Here is a 24,144-nt window from a genome sequence, read left to right as displayed (position 1 = left end):
ATTCATTACTTGCAGGAAGTAAGGAGGACACCAGGGATCTTTCCTAAAGCAGCGTCTCACTGAACAGCAAAATTGGGGAAGTTTTAAGCTAAGAGTACATGTACATTCGTAAACGGACTTGGGCAATTGAGAGTCCAAGCTCTAGTTGATTGAAGTCAAGAGGGTTAGAAAAGGTCAACATCATCTTCCCTTAGGTTCCAGTTGATCTGGTGGTTGAGGGGGGTTTAAATTCTGCAAAACAGAAACACAACTGGGAATCTTTACAACTGATGTGTTACTTTGCTATTGTTGCTTCTCTTACCTGGTAACAATTTGTTCTTTTGTTCCCTTAAGATCATTATTACTGAGACCTGTTCAAGGACAAGCATTGTGGCCAGGCTTAGATCACAAAATGGCTTAGGCCAAAAATGGCTTCTCTTACGTCAAGAAAGCCATGTCTGGTTCTCTTTCTCTGGGGACCCCCTACCTTATTTGCTTACATTCTCAAATATACTCAGCTGAATCTTCATTACTTTAATCCATATCCTTATTCATATAAACTCCCATTAAGTTTTCACCTAGGTTTTGCCTTCCTAGTGTTTCATTGATTTTTACAAATTTCACATATTCTAGGCTTTATAATTAGTTGTATATTTAATGCCTGCATGTATAGAAGGATTGTGAGGGTTTAATGTTTGAACATATTCAAGTTTTATTACTGAAATGACTTTAAGCCAGCAAAAATTTTAGTGAGTTTTCCCATTGACACACAAAAGCCTCATTGGACCTGAAAAATATACATCAACAGGTTCAAATTCAAATTCTGAGATGCCAGGTGTGCAGACATTAGGTCAGAAGAAAAAATAAATAAATAAATGAAGCAAACGATAGAGATACAACTTTGTCTGAAGTTGAAATAATATGTTTTCACCCCCCAACAACTAACGTGAAAGCATAAAACTGTGTCAAACAGAGATCTGAAAGAACACAAGATCTGATTTTCAACATTGCCAGGGGATTTCCCCCTTGCCAAGCTGTAAACAAAGCTGATGACCCAGTTCACCCATTTCTTACTTGGGGGATGATTTATTTTTTGACACAGAGAAGAGTTTTGGCAGGAATGAACTATGATGTTGTCATTTTAGAGAGGTAACTGGGTCTGATGTAGAGAATGGATTTAAGAGGTCAATAAAGAGATATTTTCAGTGATTCCTCTGTAAATTGAGAAAGGACTGAACTAAAGCAAGGAGAGAAGATTAATCCTGGCTCCTGGCTGCATAATCTAACCTAAATGAGACGTTAAACAACATTACTGGAGGAAAAAAAAAAAAAAAAAAGAAGCCAGTCTGTATCAAGACAAAGAAGAGTTACTTTCTATGGACTTTACCTTCACACTTCCTTGAAACTTGCCAGAAATTTTGTCAATAGTTGCAACATAGTCCCAGCAGTTTCTGTGATGGAATTCAGGGGATGCTCAGAGCCTCTATTGGGCCCACAGTAAAGTGTGCCTCAGGACTATCTTTATGGGATGAGCACTATTGAAAAAAAATTGTCTTTAGGGGCCCTAGGATAACAGGCTTGAAAGTATCAATAGAAGCAAGAGAAAGTTAAAGATGATTAGGGATTTTTTCTGGTTAAGAAAATAGAGAGGGTAATAGAAAATTTTCCAATTACTTCAGTTTAAGCGTTGCTTGTGATAAAGAAGGTGGCCCCTATTCTTAAGGAAAGTAAGAAGGGTTTCACTAGAAAAGTGATAACATTTAATAAATAACCTGTTGGTAATAAATGTATCTGAGGAAAATGGGAGAAGAACTAAAGACATTTTAAGTATTTCAGCTAGAAATTAAAGAATATAAAACATTGAAAGAGAACTGGTTAAAGTAATTAATATTATTGTAAATGTCTACCTTTGTCAAATATATGACAAAATTTTAGTTTTTCTCCAAGAAAGAGGTTGTATCCACAATTTAAAAATGATCACCCCCCAATAAATGGGTCCCAGGGCATGGACTTTTAGTGTCTGAATTAACCTTTCAGTTACATGGAGTTTTCTTCTAAATGAATTTTCAGTTCATGAGATGCTTCCTATTAACCTAAGCTGAAAGCATAATATCTATCTCTATTAATTAATCTGCCTGAAATTATGTGTCTGAAATGACCTATGGAAGAAATGTAACTCACAGGAACAGAAAGTAGGATGGTCATTGTCAGGGACTAGAGGGTGGGGGAAGTGGGGAGTTTCTGTTCAATGAGTACAAAGTTTCAGTTATACAAGATCAAAAATTTCTAGGGATCTGCTGTACAACATTGTGCTTATAGTTAGCAATACTGTACTGTACACTTAAAAATTTGTCACAAGGTTAGATCTCATGGTATGTGTTTTTTTAATCAAAAATTTAAAAAACAGACACATGCATAGAAGGTGTCTATAAAAGTGCATATTGTTTGTTGCATCAGGGTAGTGTTATTGTAGTGAATGCATGTGTTCACCACACTGCAGTGCATATAATACACTATGTAGAGACACAAGAATGAAAGATGTTTCTAATAGTCATAGCTGTGCATATGAATCAGAACTGTCCTATTTCAGTGGAAGATGTGTTCATTATATTGTGATGTATGTAATAAACTATGTGAAAACACATGTTTAAAGAAAGGATACCAATGGTTTTGGAGCAGGATTTGGGATGCTTTTTCTTTTCTTTTCTTTTTTGAGTTAATTTAGTCCTAAATGGTTTTTGAGTATAAAGACTTATTTGATAAAAATGCATGAAACTTGACTACAGACTAATTTTTAATGAGAGCCAATTGTACTTACAAAATATTTTATTACCATTCACAGACATGCTTAATATTTTATTTTATGTGTTATTTTGTTCTGCTATTAATCACAAAATGGCCAGATGAGTAGAAGAGTTCATGTGGGGAGTGTGTACATAAGGAGAAAACATTATTTTTGTTTAGATTTTAATTTATATTTTATTGTGGCCACATTGTTTTACAATGCATGTTTAATATTTTATCACTAAGTAAGATGACTCTGTGTGTGTGTGTGTGTGTGTGTGTGTGTGTGTGTATTTAAAATTAGGGGAGGCTGAATGTCCAAGATGACAACTAATAGGAATTTGCCAGGCACTTTTTGAGTGCTGAAAATAAGTTTTAGAAAAGGGGTCTGTGATTGTGAGGATGAGGCATGAGGCAGCCTTAAAAAAGGCATGGAAGTGTCATTTCTTCCTAAAATCTATTTTGTCGCACACACACACACACAAACAAACAAACAAACAAACCCTGGGAACGTGAGACCAGTGGGCCTTAAACATAGCACGAGGGAATTAAAACTGGGCTGCATGATGTATAAACGGAGTCTGAAGTAGACAATTAATTTGCTGGGATATTTTAATTTGAGGTGAGAGTAATGATTATTACTGGACTAGAAATTTATGTTGAGCTCTCATAAGTTAATTATTTGTATTCTCCTCAATTCTCTAACATAATGTGGATACAATCATATCACAATTTAATATTGGAGTCACAGTCATGGAGTATTTAATTGATTCCTTAATTGACCTATACACTCACATCATAATGGAAATGAATGACAGCATCCTCACTGATGGTAGAATGCACAAGCTATTTGAATGTTTGACTGTCTGAGTTTAGATGACAACTAATTATAGAAAAGCCAGCTTCCCAATACACAGGCTCATGGGGACTTGAATTTTCAAACCTTTTGTGCTCAGGTAGAAAACCAAGTTTTGATTGAGAGTTATAAGATTTACCAGATATGAACACAGGATGCAAAACTATATTTGAATTCCAGATAAACAACAAATAAATTTTTTAGTACATCCTACATGATATTTCAGGCACTCATATTAAGTCATTATTTGTGTTTATTTGAATTTAAAATTAATGGGGCATCCAGTAATTTATCTGGCAACCCTATATGATCCCACAAGAATTAGTATTTATTACTTATTTGAAAAAACCTTTTTATTTTGAAATAATTATGCATTCACAAGACATTGCACAGAGAGGTCATCCTATTTCCCCCAATGGTTACATCTGACATGCCTACAGTACAATATCAAAACCAGGAAATTGATGTTGTACAACATGTGTATGGTTCTATGCCATTTTCACATGTATAGGTTTGTGTAATCATTTATTGCCCTTTCTTCTGACTCTAGCAATGTAAGATTTTTTTTTAACATCTTTATTGGAGTATAATTACTTTACAATCGTTGTTAGTTTCTGTTTTATAATGAAGTGAATCAGCTATACGTATATATATATCCCCATATTTCCTCCCTCTTGCATCTCCCTCTCACCCTCCCTATCCCACCCCTCTAGGTGGTCACAAAGCACCAAGCTGATCTCCCTGTGCTATGTGGCTGCTTCCCACTAGCTATCTATTTTACCTTTGGTAGTGTATATATGTCAGTGCCACTCTCTCATGTCGTCCCAGCTTAACCTTCCCACTCCCTGTGTCCTCAAGTGCCTTCTCTACGTCTGTGTCTTCATTCCTGTCCTGACCCTACGATCTTCAGAACCATTTTTTTTTTTTTTAGATTGCATATATATGTGATAGCATACCGTATTTGTTTTTCTATTTCTGACTTACTTCACTCTGTATGACAGACTCTAGGTCCATCCACATCAGTAAAAATAACTCGATTTCATTTCCTTTTATGGCTGAGTAATATTCCATTGTATATATGTGCCACATCTTCTTTATCCATTCATCTTTTGATGGACACTTAGGTTGCTTCCATGTCCCGGCTATTGTAAATAGAGCTGCAATGAACATTTTGGTACATGACTCTTTTTGAATTATGGTTTTCTCAGGGTATAAGCCCAGTAGTAGGATTGCTGTGTTGTATGGTAGTTCTCTTTAAGGTTTTTAAGGAACCTCCATACTGTTCTCCATAGTGGCTCTATCAATTTACATTCCCACCAACAGTGCAAGAGGTTTCCCTTTTCTCCACAACCTCTCCAGCATTTATTGTTTGTAGATTTTTTGATGATGGCCATTCTGACTGGTGTGAGGTGATACCTCATTGTACTTTTGATTTACAGTTCTCTAATGATCAGTGATGTTGAGCATCCTTTCATGTGTTTGTTGGCAATCTGTATGTCTTCTTTGGAGAAATGTCTATTTAGGTCTTCTGCCCAATTTTGGATTGGGTTGTTTGTTTTTCTCATATTGAGCTGCATGAGCTGCTTGTAAATTTTGGAGATTAATCCTTTGTCAGTTGTTTCATTTGCAAATATTTTCTCTGATTCTGAGGGTTGTCTTTTCGTCTTGTTTATGTTTTCCTTTGACATGCAAAAGCTTTTGTTTCATTAGGTCCCATTTGTTTATTTTGTTTTTATTTCCATTTCTCTAGGAGGTGGGTCAAAAAGGACCACTTAGTTAGTTAGTTAGTTAATTTCCACTAAGAGTTTTATAGTATCTGGCCTTACATTTAGGTCTTTAATCCATTTTAAGTTTATTTTTGTATATGGTGTTAGGGAGTGTTCTAAATTCATTCTTTTACATGTAGCTGTCCAGTTTTTCCAGCATCACTTATTGCAGAGGCTGTCTTTTCTCCATTGTATATTCTTGCCTCTTTTATCAAAAAAAAGGTAACCATATGTGTGTGGGTTTACCTCTGGGCTTTCTATCCTGTTCCATTGATCTATATTTCTGTTTTTGTGCCAGTACCATACTGTCTTGATTACTGTAGCTTTGTAGTGTAGTCTGAAGACAGGGAGCCTGAATCCTCCAGCTCCATTTTTCTTTCTCAAGATTGCTTTGGCTATTTGGGGTCTTTTGTGTTTCCATACAAATTGTGAAATTTTTTGTTCTAGTTCTGTGAAAAATGACATTGGTTGTTTGATAGGGATTGCATTGAATCTGTAGATTGCTTTGGGTAGTAGAGTCATTTTCACTATGTTGATTCTTCCAATCCAAGAACATGGTATATCTCTCTATCAGTTTGTATCATCTTTAATTTCTTTCATCAGTGTCTTATAGTTTTCTGCATACAGGTCTTTTATCTCCTTAGGTAGGTTTATTCCTAGATATTTTATTCTTTTAGTTGCAATGGTAAATAGGAGTGTTTTCTTAATTTCACTTCACAGATTTTTCATCATTAGTGTACAGGAATGCAAGAGATTTCTGTGCATTAATTTTGTATCCTGCTACTTTACCAAATTCATTGATTAGCTCTAGCAGTTTTCTGGTAGCATCGTTAGGATTCTCTATGTATAGTATCATGTCATCTGCAAACAGTGACAGCTTTACTTCTTCTTTTTCAATTTGAATTACTTTTATTTCTTTTTCTTCTCTGATTACTGTGGCTAAAACTTCCAAAACTATGTTGAATAATAGTGGTGAGAGTGGGCAACCTTGTCTTCTTCCTGATCTTCGTGGAATTGATTTCAGTTTTTCACCATTGAGAACGATGTTGGCTGTGGGTCTGTCCTATATGGCCTTTATTATGTTGAGGTAATTTCCCTCTATGCCTAATTTCTGGAGGGTTTTCTATTATAAATGGGTGTTGAATTTTTTTGAAAGCTTTTTCTGCAACTATTGAGATGATTATATGGTTTATCTCCCTTAATTTGTTAATATGGTTTATCACATTGATTGATTTGTGTATATTGAAGAATCCTTGCATTCCTGGGTTAAACCCCACTTGATCATGGTGTATGATCCTTTTAATGTGCTGTTGGATTCTGTTTGCGAGTATTTTGTTGAGGATTTTTGCATCTATGTTCATCAGTGTTATTGGCCTGTAGTTTTCTTTCTTTGTGACATCTTTGTCTGGTTTTGGTATCAGGGTGATGGTGGCCTCATAGAATGAGTTTGGGAGTGTTCCTCCTTCTGCTATATTTTGGAAGAGTTTGAGAAGGATAGATGTTAGCTCTTCTCTAAATGTTTGATAGAATTCACCTGTGAAGCCATCTGGTCCTGTGCTTTTTTTTTTTTTTTTTTTGGAAGATTTTTAATCACAGTCTCAATTTCAGTGCTTGTGATTGGTCTGTCTATAGTTTATATATCTTCCTGGTTCAGTCTTGGAAGGTTGTTCTTTTTTTTTTTTTAATTTTTATTTATTTATTTATTTATTTATTTATTTATTTATTTATGGCTGTGTTGGGTCTTCATTTCTGTGCGAGGGCTTTCTCTAGTTGTGGCAAGCGGGGTCCACTCTTCATCGCGGTGCATGGGCCTCTCACTGTCGCGGCCTCTCTTGTTGCGGATCACAGGCTCCAGACGCGCAGGCTCAGTAATTGTGGCTCACGGGCACAGCCGCTCTGCGGCATGTGGGATCTTCCCAGACCAGGGCTCGAACCCGCGTCCCCTGCATTGGCAGGCAGACTCTCAACCACTGCGCCACCAGGGAAGCCCAAGGTTGTTCTTTTCTAATAATTTGTCCATATCTTCCAGGTTGTCCATTTTACTGGCATATAGTTGCTTGCAGTAATCTCTTACAACCCTTTGTATTTCTGCAGTGTCTGTTGTTACTTTTCTTTTTTCATTTCTAATTCTATTGATTTGAGTCTTCTCTCTTTTTTTATTGATGAGGCTGGCTAATGGTTTATCAATTTTTGTTTTTCTTCTCAAGAACCAGCTTTTAGTTTTATAGATCTTTGCTATTGTTTCCTTCTTTTCTTTTTCATTTATTTCTGATCTGATCTTTATGATTTCTTTCCTTCTGTTAACTTTGGGGTTTTGTTTTTTTTTTTTTTACTTCTTTCTCTAATTGCTTTAGATGTAATGCTACGTTGTTTATTTGAGATGTTTCTTGTTTCTTAACTGAGGATGATATTGCTATAAACTTCCCTCTTAGAAATGCTTTTGCTGCATTCCATAGGTTTTGGGTTTTCGTGTTTTCATTGTCATTTGTTTCCAGGTATTTTTGATTTCCTCTTTGATTTCTTCAGTGATCTCTTGTTTATTAAGTAGTGTATTGTTTAGCCTCCATGTGTTTATATTTCTTACAGATTATTTCCTGTAATTGAAATCTAGTCTCATAGCATTGTGGTCGGAAAAGTCTCTTGGTACGATTTCAATTTTCTTAAATTTACCTAGGCTTGATTTGTCAGCCAAGATATGATCTATCCTGGGGAATATTCCACGAACACTTGAGAAGTCTAAATAACTTTCATTTATTATGTTCTTCATCATTGTTTGTTTGCTCTTTTGTTCTTCTAGGTCCTTGTTAAAAATTTCTTGTATTTTCTCCATTCTATTTCCAAGAATTTTAACCATCTTTACTATCACTACTCTGAAATCTTTTTTAGGTAGACTGCCTATTTCCTCTTCATTTGTTTGGTCTTGTGGGTTTTTACATTGCTCCTTCTTCTGCTGTGTATTTCTTAATCTTCTCATTTGTTTAAATTACTTTGTTTGAGGTCTCCTTTTCTCAGGCTGCAGGTTCATAGTTCTCATTGTTTTTGGTGTCTGCCCTTAGTGGGTGAGGTTGTTTCAGTGGGTTGTGTAGGCCTCCTGTTGGAGGGGGCTGGTACCTGTGTTCTGGTTGGTGGGGCTGGATCTTGTCTTTCTGGTGGACACAGCCACGTCTGGTGGTGTGTTTTGTGGTGTCTGTGAACTTAGTATGATTTTAGACAACCTCTCTGCTAATGGGTGGGCCTGTGTTCCTGTCTTGATAGTTGCTTGGCATGGGGCGGCCAGCACTTGATCTTGCTGGCTGTTGGGTTGAGCTGGGTCTTAGTGTTGAGATAATGATTTCTGAGAGAGCTCTCTCCAATTGATATAACATGGGGCTGGGAGGTCTCTGGCATCCAATGTCCTGAACTCAGCTCTCCCATCTTGGTGGCTCAGGCCTGACACCAGGCTGGAGCACCAAGACCCTGTCAACTGAACTGCCACGTGTGTGGGGATTTTCTTGCCTTTGGGAATTCTGAGGTCTTCTGCCAGCATCCACTAGGTGTTTTGTAGGAGTTGTTCCACTTTTATATTTTTTTTTGATGTATTTGCTGTGAGGAAGGTGATCTGTATGTCTTACTCCTCCACCATCTTGAAGGTCCCCCACCCAGGTCAATTCAACATGGAGGTTTCTTAAAAAACTTAATATAGAGTTACCATATGTTCCTGCAATCCCACTCCTGGGCATATATCTAGAAAAGACAAAAACTCTAATTCAAAAAGATACACACACCCCAGTGTTTATAGCAGCACTATTTACAATGACAAAGACATGGAAGCAACCTAAATATCTATCGACAGTTGAATGCATATAGAAGATGTGGCATATATATACAGTGGAATACTACTCAGCCAGAAAAATGAAGGAAGTAATGCCATTTGCAGCAACATGGATGGATTTAGAGATTAGCATTCTAAGTGAAGTAAGTCAGACAGAGAAAGACAATATCATATGATATTACTCATTTTTGAAATCTACCTGAAAATAAGTGATATAAATGACATTATTTACAAAACAGAAACAGATTCACAGATTTTAAAAACAATTTTATGGTTACCAAAGGGGAAACGTAGTGTGGGAGAGGGATAAATTGGAGTTAACATATACACACTACTCTATGCAAAATTGATAATCAACAAGGACATACTGTATGGTACATGGAACTCTACTCAATATTCTGTAATAAGCTATATGGGAAAAGAATCAGAAAAAGACTGAATATATGTATATGTATAATTGAATCACTTTGTTGTACAACTGAAACTAACACAGCATTGTAAATAAACGATACTCCAATAAAATTAAAAAAAAAGAAAGACAAATATGTGATATTACTTATATATGTATTCTAAAAAATAATACAATTGAGCTTATTTACAAAACAGAAGTAGACTCACAGACATAGAAAACATATTTATGGCTGTCCAAGGGGAAAGGGGGGAAGGGTAAATTGGAAGTTTGTAATTAACATACACGTACTACCATATATAAAAGAGATAACCATCAAGGTCCTACTGTATAGCACAGGGAACTATACTCAGTATCTTGTAATAACCTATATGGAAAAGAATCTGAAAAAGAATATAAAAGAATATATATAACTGAATCACTTTGCTGTACACCTGAAACTAAAACAACATTGTAAACCAACTATACTTCAATAAAAAAGAGTATATTAAAAAACACAAAAAGAAAAACAAAAGCTGAGGAATGTTTAGTAACCAGAACTCACCAAAGAAAATCTCAAAGGACGTTCTTAAAATTGAAATAAAGTGATTGGCAAGGAAAACTTGGATCTCCTTGAAGTAATGCAGAGTTCTGGGAATGGCAAACATTTCAGTAAATATAAAAGTTATTTTTTTTTATTGGAGTATAGCTGCTTTACAATGTTGTGTTAGTTTCTGCTATACAGTGAAGTGAATCAGCTATATGTATACATATTTCCCCTGTTTTTTGGATTTCCTTCCCATTTTTTAGTATAACAGTTTTTAAAGCTAACCAAATACGTAAAGAATAAAATCAAATACAACATAAAAATGTAATATGAGGTTTATAATATTTAGAAGTACAATATATGAAAAAATAACACAAAACTCAAAAGGGATAAATGAATGTACAGTGTTGTAAAAGTCACATTATAAAGCGTTACAATTATTTTTAAAGTTTGACTGTGGTAAGTTGAAGATGCATATTTTAGGAAAAAAAAACAAAAACAAAGATATTGCTAAAAAAACAATAGAAAAAATGAAACAGAATACTAAAAACATTCTGTTAACCCAATGGAAGTCAAGAAAAAGGGAAAACAGGAACAAAGTTCTGATGGAAGAAAGATATCAGAAAGCAAGATGATACACTTAAAAACCATCAATGAAATGATAAATTATCTAAATGCATCCACTAAAAGACAGTGATGACCAGACTTTGATAAAAAAATAAGATTCCAATTACATGTTTTCTGCAAGAAACTCATTTAAAATATAAATTTGCATATAACAGTAAGAGTTTAGAAAAAATGCACAAAACTTCTAATCATTAGAAAGCCAGAGTGACTATTGTAACATCAGACAAAGTGTATTTCAACATCAAGAATATTAACAGTAGTAAAGGTGACCATTTTTAATAATTAAAAATTTGAGTAAAAGTTCTAATGGTTAAAAATGAATATGCATTTTACAACAAAGATTCAAATTCCAGGAAGGGCCAAAACAAAAGCAGGCAATTCCAAAATTGTAGATAAAGATTTCAAACTTCTCTTTTTGTAATTGATAAAGACTGATAAAGTATAAAAGACCTAAACAGTAACACCAAACTTTATTTAATTGATATTTATAAAACTCCACATCCAACAAAAGTAGATATCATTTTTCTTCAAGCCTATTTGCAAAGGGAGAACACTTCCTGGGCCATTAAATATATGTTAAGTGATTCCTGGACTCAGAACAAATCAAGGATATCTACCTTTTTCACTTCAATTCAATGTTGCATTGAGAGTACTAGCCAATGCAACAAGGCAAGGAAAACAAATAAAAGGCAGCCATATTGGAAAATAAGTAAAACTCTATTCACAGAAAATGTGATTATTTACATACAAACTGCAAAGCAATCAACGTAAAAAGCTAGTAAAACATTTTTAGTTAAAAAAAAAAAACCTGGTAAATGAATTTAGCAAGATTGTAAGATATGCAAAGACTACAAGGTAATAAGTTGATGTACAAAATAAAACTGTATTTCTTTACAATACCAACAAAAAATGTGGAAACTGATATTAATTACAATAGCAATATAAAATGCCATCAAAACCATGAAATATTTAGGTACAGTAAAAATTAAAAAGAAAAACTACTGAGAAAAAACAAAGTAGACCTAAATAAATGTAAAGTTGTAACATGACCATAGATTGAGAGACTCAAAATTGTTAACATGGCAATTATCCTCAATTTGATTTATTGTTAAACACAAGTACAATACACATCCCAGCATGCTTTTCTCTAGAAATTGACAAGTTGATTCTAAATTTTATATGATAATGCAAAGCACAGAGAATAAACAAAACGATTTAGAAATAGATGAAAACATTTAAAATAGATGAGCACAATTTAGAAACAGATGACCCAGATTTCAAGACATACTGTAGCACAATGTTGACCAAGTGGTATTGACATAAGAATTGACAGAAATAAGTGACAGAGGTCAAGAGGTACAAACTTCCATTGACAAAATAAATGAGTCATGGGGATGAAATGTACAGCATAAGGAATATAGTCATTTATATTGTAATATCTTTGTATGGTGACAGATGGAAACTAGATATAATATGGTGATTATTTTGTAATGTATAGAAATACCAACTTGCTATGTTGTACACCTGGAACTAACATAGTAGTTCAATTATACTTCAGTTAAAGAAATATGTGGACACTGGGAGGAAATGCATCCAAATGGTAATAATAGTTACCTCTGGGGTAATGGGGAACATGGGTGATTGTTAATTTTTAACTTATGCTTTCATGTATTTCTAGTTGTCAGCAATGAACATGTATTGCTTGTAAAATTAGAAAGAAAATAAATATTAAAAATGAAAAGAACTGTAGACACATGAATCCATGTAACAGAAAGTACAATATGGACATAGTACCATGAATATAAGGTCAATAAATTTTCAACAAAGTTGTGAAGGTATTTCAATAAGGAAAGAATAGTCATGTCAACATACTGTGGATGGAAATACTGGATGTACATATTAAAAAATATAAACTTTGAGTCTTACCTATTCTCATATACAAAATTTTAGAAATATCAAAACCACACATTTCATAATAAAACATAGGAGATAATCTGCAGCTTGGAGTAGACAGATATTTATTAGAGAGGAGAAAGACCATGTGAATAATAAAAAGAATAATAATGATAAATTGAACTATATCAAAATTAAAAACTTCTGCTATCCTAAATTAGATACTGATGATGGTTACACAACTCTGTGAATATACTAAAAACCACTGAACTGTACAATTTAAAAGTGTATATTTTATGGTATGAAAATTATGTTTTATTAAAACTGTTATAAAAACGGCATGATTAATAAAATGGAAAAATAAACTACATAGTAGGAGTACATATTTGTAAAATGTATATCTGATAAAGGACTTGTATTCAAAATGCAAAAATCACGCTTACAAAGAAAAAAAAAACAAGTTAGTTAAAACATAGTATAACATGTGAATACATACTTCACAAAACAAGATGTACAAATAGCCAGAGCACATGAAAAATGATCAACATAATTAATATTCAAGAAAACACATGATAAAAGTGCAATGAAATATCACTATACATTTAAGAAATTTAAAAGACTGACTACACCAAGAGTTGGCTAGGATGTGCAAGCACTGGTACATGCATACATTGCTCATGGAAATTATTTATGATACAACCTCGTTGAAAAAGAGTCTGGCAGTTTATAAATAGGTAAACAGCCATTCCATTCATAGGTACTCATCAAAGATAAATGAACATGTACTTCTAAGCAATGACTTAGAAATTAATATTCATAAGAGTTTTATTCCTAATAGTCTCAAACTGGAAGTAATGTAAATGTCCTTCAACAGTTCGACAGGTGAATAAATTGTGATGATTAGGGACTTCCCTGGTGGTGCAGTGGTTAAAAATCACCTTCCAATTCAGGGAACACGGGTTCGAGCCCTGGTCCGGGAAGATCCCACATGCCGTGGAGCAACTAAGCCCATGCGCCACAACTACTGAGTCTGTATGCCACAACTACTGAAGTCCACGTGCCTAGAGCCTGTGTTCTGCAACAAGAGAAGACACCATAATGAGAAGCCCGTGCACCACACGAAGAGTAGCTCCCACTCACAGCAACTAGAGAAAGCTGGCACGCAGCAACGAAGACCCAATACGGCCAAAAATAAATAAATTAAAAAAAATTGTGATGATTAATAAATGGAATACTCTTAAGCAGTAAAAAGTAAACTAAAAATTTAACAATATGAATGAGTCTCCAAAACATTATGGCAGTGGAAAAAAACAAAACACAAAACTGAGTATATGGTTTGATTCCATTTATATTAAATTCTGGCAAAGGTAAAACCATATCAACAGAAAGGAAGATAATTAGTTTTCTTGTGCTAGGACTGAGTGGGACTGACCACAGAGGATAGAAGGAAACTCTTTAGGTTTGTAAAAATATTCTATCACTTTATTGGGTGGTTGTGGCTTTTATGTATGCATTTGTAAAACTCACCAAACTGTACATTTAAATTGGGAACATTTTATGGTATTTAAGTGAAACCTCCAGAAGGTTAATACAATTAGTTTTTGATTCACACATCTCATTTATTTTAAGCTTTAAACTCTATTTGTAAGATAACAAGTAACTTAATGATAACGCTCAACTAGACATAAAATACTTCTTAAAAGTTAGATTTTTGTAGATCACCCCAATATTCCTGACTAGAATTTTAATGAACAAGAATCTGATAAGATGAATTTGTAAATAAGCCCTACTTTGGCTCTTATAAACACTAAAGGTGAGAATCCCTGCATAAATACACCAATATCCGAACGTAAAATTCAATGAAAAATGTCCACTTGGTCTGCTGTATTACAGACTAAATCATGGTGATTTCTCTTTCAGAATCCATCACAAATGGACTGAACTTCCAATTCAGACTAATTATGTTCATAGCTCCTGCTCCCCAGGTTCCTCAGCTAAGGGTACCTTGAGAAACTGGAAACATTATTTTTCCAAAATAAACTTGACTTCTAATTAACCCCAAGACAAAGTCTTTAGGGCAGTAGATCAAGCCTCAGGAGTCCAATAATCACAGTATATGCTTCTAATAATCACTTCCCATGTGATACTAAGAACTGCATGAACCAGAACTTCTCAAGATCGTGACTTCGGCTGGACAAGCTGAGAGTCCTGATGGATAGGGGAGGCTACCTCTGCTGATGCAGATGAGAGCTTCCGTCTCAAGGCAGATTCACTCTCTTCTGCTGCTATTTCCTCAGGTTCTGGTCTTTGGCTTATTCCTAGTGGGTTCTCAGATACTGAATACCTGCTTCTGTCTGAATTGAAAGGAGGAGAGCAATGTAGGTACTTGCTGAGCAGTGGGAATATTGATCTAGTCTGGGGCTTTGTGGGGTCTAGACCTGAATGAAGGCTAGTGCTTGTTAACACTTTCCCTCATTACAAATCTGGCAAGTGGCAGGGTTAAGAAGGAGAACCAGGGGCTGCTTTTAACTCCAGGTACTAAAAGTGATTTGGCATGCTCCATGTTGTTCTCTGAATTTTTCTTCATGATTATACTGGGTCATTTTAGCTCCCAGTTAGAGTTTCCTTTCTTCTTTCTTTCTTCTTTTTCTTCTTCTTTTTAAAGATTGGTTGATTTATGGATCAAAGGAAATAATACTTATCAAATCTCTACTTCTCTTTCTACTGTCTACTCATGGATGTATGATTTTAGCTATATATGAAAACTGATGCAGTATTTAAACTCCATTTTAATAAGGCAAAATCAGGATATTCATGTGTACTTAAGAATATAAAAATTCCACTTCTTTACTATCTGAGGCTGCCTACATAATTTCTCCCAGCTAATAGATTGATGCTTTTCTTAAGATAAATTGAATATCTCACAAGTATTACACCTGAAAAACATATAGATTTGCCCGCTTTTGAGGTACACAGTATCCTCAAATATTGAGTCACTATTTAAATCTAAACTACATAAAATCCCTGTGGAGTATCTAAGAAGTTAGAAAAATAAGTTGGGAAGTGTCATCTCTAAGGATCATAACCTGAATTCAATTCACAGGCTCTAGAATATTATAAGGGGACTTTCAGGGTCATCTAACTAGAGAATGTTGGAGTCCATGAGTTGAAAATGTTCTTGAAAGTCAGTACTCAGCTGTTAGCCTAAGTCAGATCCCTTTCTGTAGGATATCATGCAAGGAGCCTCTTCTTAAATACTTTCCATGCATCTTAACTGTTTTTTTTTACAGTTATTGACCTGTCCCCTTTAATTTTAAAATAAGGAGACGGAATATCCAAGTTAAGCACTTTGCCCAAAGTCACACAAAGCTAGACCTAAAATATAGATCTTCTCAGTCCAAATTGAGGGATCTTTTACTTTAATCTTATAGCCTGTGGGTATTTGGCCGGAAGACCTTTTTATTCTTCTGCTCTTATATCTTTCTATTCATAGTACTGATGTAACACACTGTGGTGGTCTTCGATGTCTTCTTGAGCAGATGGGGCCTGCCTTCTGAGGTATACTGTGCCAGTGAGTCTCCATACACCACGAAAAGGGCAAATATATCAATCATACCACTCATTTAGACTGTGGGGTTATATTAACAGTATGTAAAAATCCACTTAACTGAAAAAAGTTGCCCTCATGGGTCTGAGTGATAAAAACTCCAAACAGTTTTTTGGTTTTTTTTTTTTTTTTTGGTATTGAGTAGATCCAGGCACTCTTTCAGGATCAGGTAATTCGAACTTCTGTGGTCTACTCTACAATTCATAGTCAGTGGAGTGAGGATATAGTGGGGATTAGACATGGGTTAGTTGAAAGGAGATCCAGAAAAATCTTGGAAAATTGACAAGACAAGGATAAGCAATGACCATAAATTGAGATTTCCCTCAGTGTCTTGGAATAGATGGAAATTCATATGTCCAGGTGAAAGTGTTATATAGTGAAACTGTCTCATTAGTCTGCCTTTCTTGATATAGAAAACATATAACTAGTATACATATACATATGTATATAATGGGGATATACATGGTATACACATTCTTTATATTTATATATATAACAGAAATATCTTTATAGTTACAGAGTGAAAAATTCCTATTATTTGTGTTAAAGAGCTTTAAAACAAGTGTATGTGAGTATCCTGATACTAACTTCAAATAAATGAATAATTGTAACTACTAAGTTGAAGACCAGTTTCTAGTGATTAAGAAAGAACAAAAATTATCTCTAAATTCTAGGAATAGATACAAAGTGTTTCAGAAATTTCCAATCATTTAACGTAGGTTCTAGAGAACTAAGGTTTGCTATTGACTAGAAAAATGCAAAAAAAAAAAAAAAAAACTGTGGTAACAGATTCAAATAATTCTTCAACACAAAGTGATGTAAAAGTTATACAAATATAGTGAAAAGTATATAAACAAACACTGGACACAACCAATACATGCTAGATGATTTTGTATCCAGAGAATACTTTCTTACTTCTTAGGCTTGGTCAGTGGGAAACACACGCATGAAAAATTATCTTATATAAGGCCTAAAAATGACTTTACAAATAATCCTTTCTAGCAGTTTGAAAACTGTATTTAGCAGCAGAATATTCAAAAGGAATTTTATTGACATAATAATATATAAAAGATATAAAGCTTATGGTTTATGTCAGTGGTAGGAATTTCGAAAACTGCCCAGTTTTCCCCTTCTCTCTCACTTTCAGTGACAAGGTGTTGGTCATTTTTTGCAAAACTATTTTTCTGAGTTTCTCTGAGGCATCTATAATGGGGAAAGTGAAGGGTGTTGTAAAATGTCACAACGTTAATGAGTCTCTCTCTTTTTTTAAACCAACTTAGTGACTCTTGTCTTCCTGAAAAAGAATATTTTTTTAAACTAATGTTATCTTCTGTTCTATCCTTGGCTCAGTGCTCTAGTTTGTGGATCCTCCAGAAGCGTTTCTAATTGGTCTATCGTTGGTCATTGTGTTAGAAAAAACACTAAAAGCTTTTTTCTTTTTTCTTATTATTTTGGGTGTTGACATAAAATTGTTGTAATGAATATTGACATAAGGTATATGATATTCTTACCACATATGTTAGCATATACTAAGTTGTCAATTAATACAGATCCCTTCACACTTTTGTTCAGCGATCATCTAATTCTTCCTCTCCCTCCCCATTTTATGGTTGATAAACTGAAGTTCACATGCTGTATCTGAACATTACTCATTCTTTCATTCCACTTTCTGATCATGCTTAGGTAGCTGAAATTAACCATATTTTTCACTTTTGGAGAGCTGGTTTCCTTAGGCTTGTAGTGAGCAAGAAAATCAAAATAAACCATAAGTAAGATACAAGGGAAAATGATCAGATAATGCCTTAATCCTTGGCTAGAGAGATAACATGTCCTTGGTATTGGAAAAAAGTCTGCTAATTGGTTGTCAGTTATTCTGTTCCATATTTAGCTTTAATTCTTATTTTGGCAGATATTTTTGGAGGAAATGAATGAGTTCCACCAAACATCTGGAAATGTCTGCCACCTGTAGGCTTTGTGCTGAGTTCCCTGTCTATTTCTCCCTCCCTGGACCCTGGCCTCTGGCTCTGGCTCTGGCTCTCCTATATAACAGTAGCCATGGAGTGGGTCAATGAAACCGCGGTGAGAGAGTTTTTCTTCCTTGGCTTCTCATCTCTGGCTGGGCTGCAACAGCTGCTCTTCGTTGTCTTTCTGCTTGTTTACCTGTTCATGCTGGGCACCAATGCCATCATCATTTCTACCATTGTGCTGGACAGAGCCCTCCATACCCCTATGTACTTCTTCCTTGGTGTCCTCTCCTGTTCTGAGACTTGCTACACCTTCGTCATTATACCCAAGATGCTGGTTGACCTGCTGGCCCAGAAGAAGACCATCTCCTTCCTGGGCTGTGCCATCCAAATGTTTACCTTCCTCTTCCTCATCTGCTCTCACTCCTTCCTGCTGGCAGCCATGGGTTATGATCGTTATGTAGCCATCTGTAACCCTCTGCGTTACACAGTGCTCATGGGTTATGGGGGGTGTTTGGGACTTGTGGCGGCTGCCTGTGCCTGTGGCTTCACTGTCTCAGTGGTCATCACCTCCCTGATATTTCACCTGCCATTCCACTCCTCCAACCATCTCCATCACTACTTCTGTGATATCTCTCCTGTCCTCAAGCTGGCATCTCATCACTCTCGCCTCAGTCAGTTGGTCATATTCATGCTTGGTGTTTTTGTCTTGGTTATTCCACTGTTACTTATCCTGGTCTCCTATATCCGCGTCATCTCTGCCATTCTAAAAATCCCATCCTCTGTTGGAAGATACAAAGCTTTCTCTACCTGTGCCTCCCATCTCATTGTGGTAACTGTTCATTATGGTTGTGCCTCTTTCATCTACTTAAGGCCCAAATCCAATTACTCTTCAAGTCAAGACACCCTAATATCTGTGTCTTATACCATCCTCACTCCATTGTTCAATCCAATGATTTACAGTCTGAGAAGTAAAGAATTCAAATCAGCCCTTCGAAGAACAATGGTCCAGACTTCATGTCCTATTAACTAAAAAGCCACTTTTTCACTATTCAGTTAACTGTATGCATTTTAAGTGCCAGGTAACACGTGTGCTTTCACACAGTTTCTCATTTAAGTGTAGAACTCACACTGTACCATAAAGATCTTTTACGTATTAGGAGAATGAGGCTCAGAGAAGTTAAGATATTTTGAGTTTCTACCATCAGTGATCTCTTAGAAGGTTATGCAAATGTAGGAAAGAATTACTCATTTATGGAACAAAAATTTCATTAAATTTCACTGCTGTAAAGTTCATTATTCAAAAACATATATGTCAACAGAGGAGAGCAAAGATACATCCAAGTTCTTTGAAACAGAATAAAGGAAACCTCATTTAAAAAAATTTTTTTTGGCCTCGTCTCACGGCTTGTGGGATTTTTGTTCCCTGACTAGGGATTGAACCCAGGCCCTTGGCAGTGAGATTGCAGTTTCCTAACCACTGGACCACCAGGGAATTCCCAAGGAATCTCATTTTTTGACTGAAGTATAGTTAATTTACAGTGTTGTGTTATTTTCAGGTGTACAGCAAAGGGATTCAATTATATATTGTGTTGGTCAAAACGTTCGTGCAGGTTTTCCCGTACGATGTTTTATATATATATTTATATATTTATATATTTAAGTAATATATATTATATAATTTCAGATTTTTCCCATATAGATTATTACAAAATATTGATAGTTCTCTGTGCTATACACTCGGTCCTTGTTGGTTATCTTTTTATATACAATAGTGTGTATATGTTAATCCCAACCTCCTAATTTATCCCTCCCCTTTCCCCTTTGATAACAATAACTTTGTTTTCTGTGTCTGTGAGTCTGTTTCTGCTCTGTAAGTTCATTTGTATCATTTTTCTTAGATTCCACATATAAGTGATATCATATGATATTTGTATTTCTCTGACTTACTTCACTTTGTATGATAATCTCTAGGTCCACCTATTTTGCTGCGAATGGCATTATTTCATTCTTTTTTATGGATGAGTAGTGTTACATTGTATATATGTAAAACATCTTCTCTATCCATTCATCTGTTGATGGACTATTAGGTTGCTTCCATGTCTTGGTTATTATAAATAGAGCTGCTATGAACATGGGGGTGCATGTATCTTTTCAAATTTTGGTTTTCTCTGGAAATATGCCACAGGGTGGAATTGCAGGATCACATGGTAGCTCTATATTTTGTTTTTTAAGAAACCTTCATACTGTTCTCCATAGAGGCTGTAACAGTTTACATTCCCACCAATAGTGTAGGAGAGAAACCTCATTTAAAATGGGTTGGACAATAAATGCTGGAGAGGGTGTGGAGAAAAGGGAACCCTCTTGCACTGTTGGCGGGAATGTAAATTGATACAGCCAATATCGAGAACAGTATGGAGATTCCTTAAAAAACTAAAAATAGAACTACCATACGACCCAGAAATCCCACCACTGGGCATATACCCCAAGAAAACCATAATTCAAAAAGAGTCATGTACCACAATGTTCATTGCAGCTCTATTTACAATAGCCGGGACATGGAAGCAACCTAAGTGTCCGTAGACAGATGAATGGATAAAGAAGATGTGGCACGTATATACAATGGAATATTACTCAGCCATAAAAAGAAACGAAATTGAGTTATTTGTAGTGAGGTGGATGGACCTAGAATCTGTCATACAGAGTGAAGTAAGTCAGAAAGAGAAAAACAAATACCGTATGCTAACACATATATATGGAATCTAAAAATAAATAAAATAAAATGGGTTGGAGGCCAGAAGTGAGAGTCTTCACACACTACAACTTGACATCACTTACAGACCCCTATAGAAAGGCAGTAACTGCAGACCCCAATAGGAAGAATTCTCATAGCCTGGCAACAAGCACAGCCAAAGGGAAGTGTTGCACTGTCCTAAACTCTTACTTTCCTTCAATGTAATTTCATTCAAAACTACCCCTTCCAACTTCCACTCTTTTCTGTACAAAATATTGTTTAACTCATTTGTTTGTTAGACTTGCCTATAGTTTTTGCTATAGCATGCTTGTCCTAAATTGCAGTTCTCTGCTATTCTCAAATAAATCCTTTCTGCTGGTAAAATAACTGGCTGCTTTATTTTTTAGAACAACACTGTCTAGTTCCATGGAACAGTAGAAGATAAGCTGATTGTCTATCCTTACCCCTCCTCCTAGCAATGTTTTATTTTCATGAAGAAAACAGGCAATCTTGGTACCCTTCACTCTGCAGCTATCCTTGGTGACCCTTTTTGGTCCCTGATCCACCCACCTCGACCTACATATTGAAATGTCTTTGCTTGCCTTGGGATTGTTTTGTTCTTCCTTTGTTTGAGGTTGGAACCTCATTATGGAGTCTCCTTCCTATATGTATGCATTTCCTTCCCATACTCTCCTGTCTTCGCCTCCACGTTCACTCCATGCACATCATATCTATTGCTTCTCTTCCAGGAAGCTAGTAACACTGTATAATTGCTGAATTATCTCAGGTAATCTAAGCAAAAGGATTGAGACAATATAATAAGGTAGAGAGCTAGTCTTCCCTAATGACTAGAAAATCTGCGGAAATATATTCAGTGACTTCCCTTGCCCTATAGAATAAAGCCAAGAATCCTCTGTTAGCAAGAATTTATCACCTAGTCTCTGCCTACTTCTCTGACATTATTATTTCTAAAATTATTATTATCCATTTCTCATAGTTGTGCCCTCTGAAGCTAATCAACCTTTTGCTGGTCCTCCAAGTGTCATTCTGTATTGTGCTGTGTTTCCTCATGGGCTCCTTCTTCTCTGTGGAATAGCTCCTCCCCTCTGTTTAAACTGCATATTTCAAGATAGCCCGAGCTACTCTCTCACTTTCTCTGTAAAGCCTTCCTTACCTCCTTATTGCAACCTGCTCATGATAGTAGGCTCTGCCTTGTGTTCTTATGGTCATCAGGATCTATTTTTATTACACCATTTATTATTTCAACAAAAATAATTATTCTTTGCTTAATATATACAAAATACTCTTTTAGCAGCTTGACATCAACGATAAACAACTATGTGTGGTCTTTGCCCTCTGGAACTATGTTCAAGTTTGAGACAGTCTCAGTAAAGAGGCAAAATCAGGGAAAAATAATTTACCACATGTTGAACTGTGCTTTTTAAAGGAAAAGTATTTGTAGGTGTTAGGGGAGGAAATACTAAAATAAATCTAATTCAGATTGAATAGTGTGGAGATGGCCTCCCTAGGAAATTGATGTATAACCTATAAACTGAAGGGTAAGTAGGAGTCACCAGGTAGAGGGGATTATTTGGGGAGATCCTTTCACACTTAAGGGGCAACATGTACAAAAGCCCTGAAGCAAGAAAGAGCTAGATGAGTTGAAGGCAAGCAAAGAAGTTTAGTATAACAGGTTTTTGTTTTTTTTTTGTCTCTTTGTACAATGAATATGAATTTCCTGAAGGCACAGATTTTATATTAAGCATAACCGTGTCTACACTGTTCCTGGTACAGTGCCTGGAACTAAGGTGATGTCTGTGCTGTGAATAGCCTTGTCTATTCTGCCACCTTCGGCTGCCGAGCTTGCTCAGCCATGTTCATGTCCTGTCTTGGTGAATGTCAGCTCATCCACTCCGGTAGCCACGTACCTGAACGTGATTTCACCACTCTTTTTTTCTCTTTTTACGCCACACATTAACTCAGCCACGAAGTCCTATAAATCCGATGGATTATGATATTTTCAGTCATATCCCTTCTCCATTTCCACAGTCTCATTCTGTCTCCTTTGAATCACTTCGAGAACTTGAAAACAGCAGGAAGCGGGTTAGCTGGAATTAACACAGCTCTCCAATTATTCTTTTTTTTAACATCTTTATTGGAGTATAATTGCTTTATAATCGTGTGTTAGTTTCTGCTTTATAACAAAGTGAATCAGCTATACATATACATATATCCCCATATCTCCTCCCTCTTGAGTCTCCCTCCCACACTCCCTATCCCACCCCTATAGGTGGTAACAAAGCACTGAGCTGATCTTTCTGTGCTATGCGGCTGCTTCCCACTAGCTATCTATTTTACATTTGGTAGTGTATATATGGCCATGCCACTCTCTCACTTCGTCCCAGCTTACCCTTCCCTCTCCCCGTGTCCTCAAGTCCATTCTCTACATCTGTGTCTTTATCCTGTCCTGCCCCTAGGTTCTTCAGAACTACTTTTTTTAAAAAAATATAGATTCCATATATAGGTGTTAGCATATGGTATTTGTTTTTCTCTTTCTGACTTACTTCACTCTGTATCACAGACTCTAGGTCCATCCACCTCACTACAAATGACTCAGTTTTTTTATGGCTGAGTAATATTCCATTGTATATATGTGCCACATCTTCTTTATCCATTCAATTGCCAATGGACATGTAGGTTGCTTCCTTGCCCTGGCTATTGTAAATAGAGCTGCAATGAACATGGTGGTACATGACTCTTTTTGAATTATGCTTTTCTCAGGGTATATGCCCAGTACTGAGATTGCTGGGTCATATGGTAATTCTATTTTTAGTTTTTTAAAGTACCTCCATACTGTTCTCCATAGTGCCTGTATCAATTTACATTCACATCAACAGTGAAACAGGGATCCCTTTTCTCCACACCCTCTCCAGCATTTACTGTTTGTAGATTTTTTGATGATGACCATTCTGACAGGTGTGAGGTGATACCTCATTGTAGTTTTGATTTGCATTTCTCTAATGATTAGTGATGTTGAGCATCCTTTCATGTGTTTGTTGGCAATCTGTATATCTTCTTTGGAGAAATGCCTATTTCGGTCTTCTGCCCATTTTTGGATTAGGATGTTTGTTTTTTTGATATTCAGCCTAGGTTTATACCTAGGGATTTTATTCTTTTTGTTGCAATGG

At 35.7% G+C, this 24,144-nt stretch overlaps 1 protein-coding gene and 1 pseudogene across 2 annotated transcripts in view; both read left to right on the top strand.

The window, feature by feature from the left end:
- LOC309635858 (NTF2-related export protein 2 pseudogene) overlaps positions 1–24,144 on the top strand; it is a 167,275-nt pseudogene that overhangs the window by 84,931 nt on the left and 58,200 nt on the right. The gene's annotated exons all lie outside the window — the stretch shown is intronic.
- On the top strand, positions 18,313–19,864 carry LOC309635546 (olfactory receptor 10K1). The gene has a single exon (XM_082406960.1). The coding sequence runs from the start codon at positions 18,314–18,316 to the stop codon at positions 19,253–19,255; it is 942 nt and encodes a 313-aa protein (XP_082263086.1). The 5' UTR covers position 18,313; the 3' UTR covers positions 19,256–19,864.

Source organism: Balaenoptera borealis, assembly GCF_965194805.1.
Source record: "Balaenoptera borealis genome assembly, chromosome: 1".
Lineage (NCBI taxonomy): Eukaryota > Metazoa > Chordata > Mammalia > Artiodactyla > Balaenopteridae > Balaenoptera > Balaenoptera borealis.
The sequence above is the reverse complement of the archived record's forward strand: the minus strand, read 5'-3'. Positions and strand labels throughout refer to the sequence as shown.

Excerpts from the sequence above, each read along its gene's own strand:
- LOC309635546 (XM_082406960.1), top strand. The coding sequence starts at position 18,314 with ATGGAGTGGGTCAATGAAACCGCGGTGAGAGAGTTTTTCTTCCTTGGC.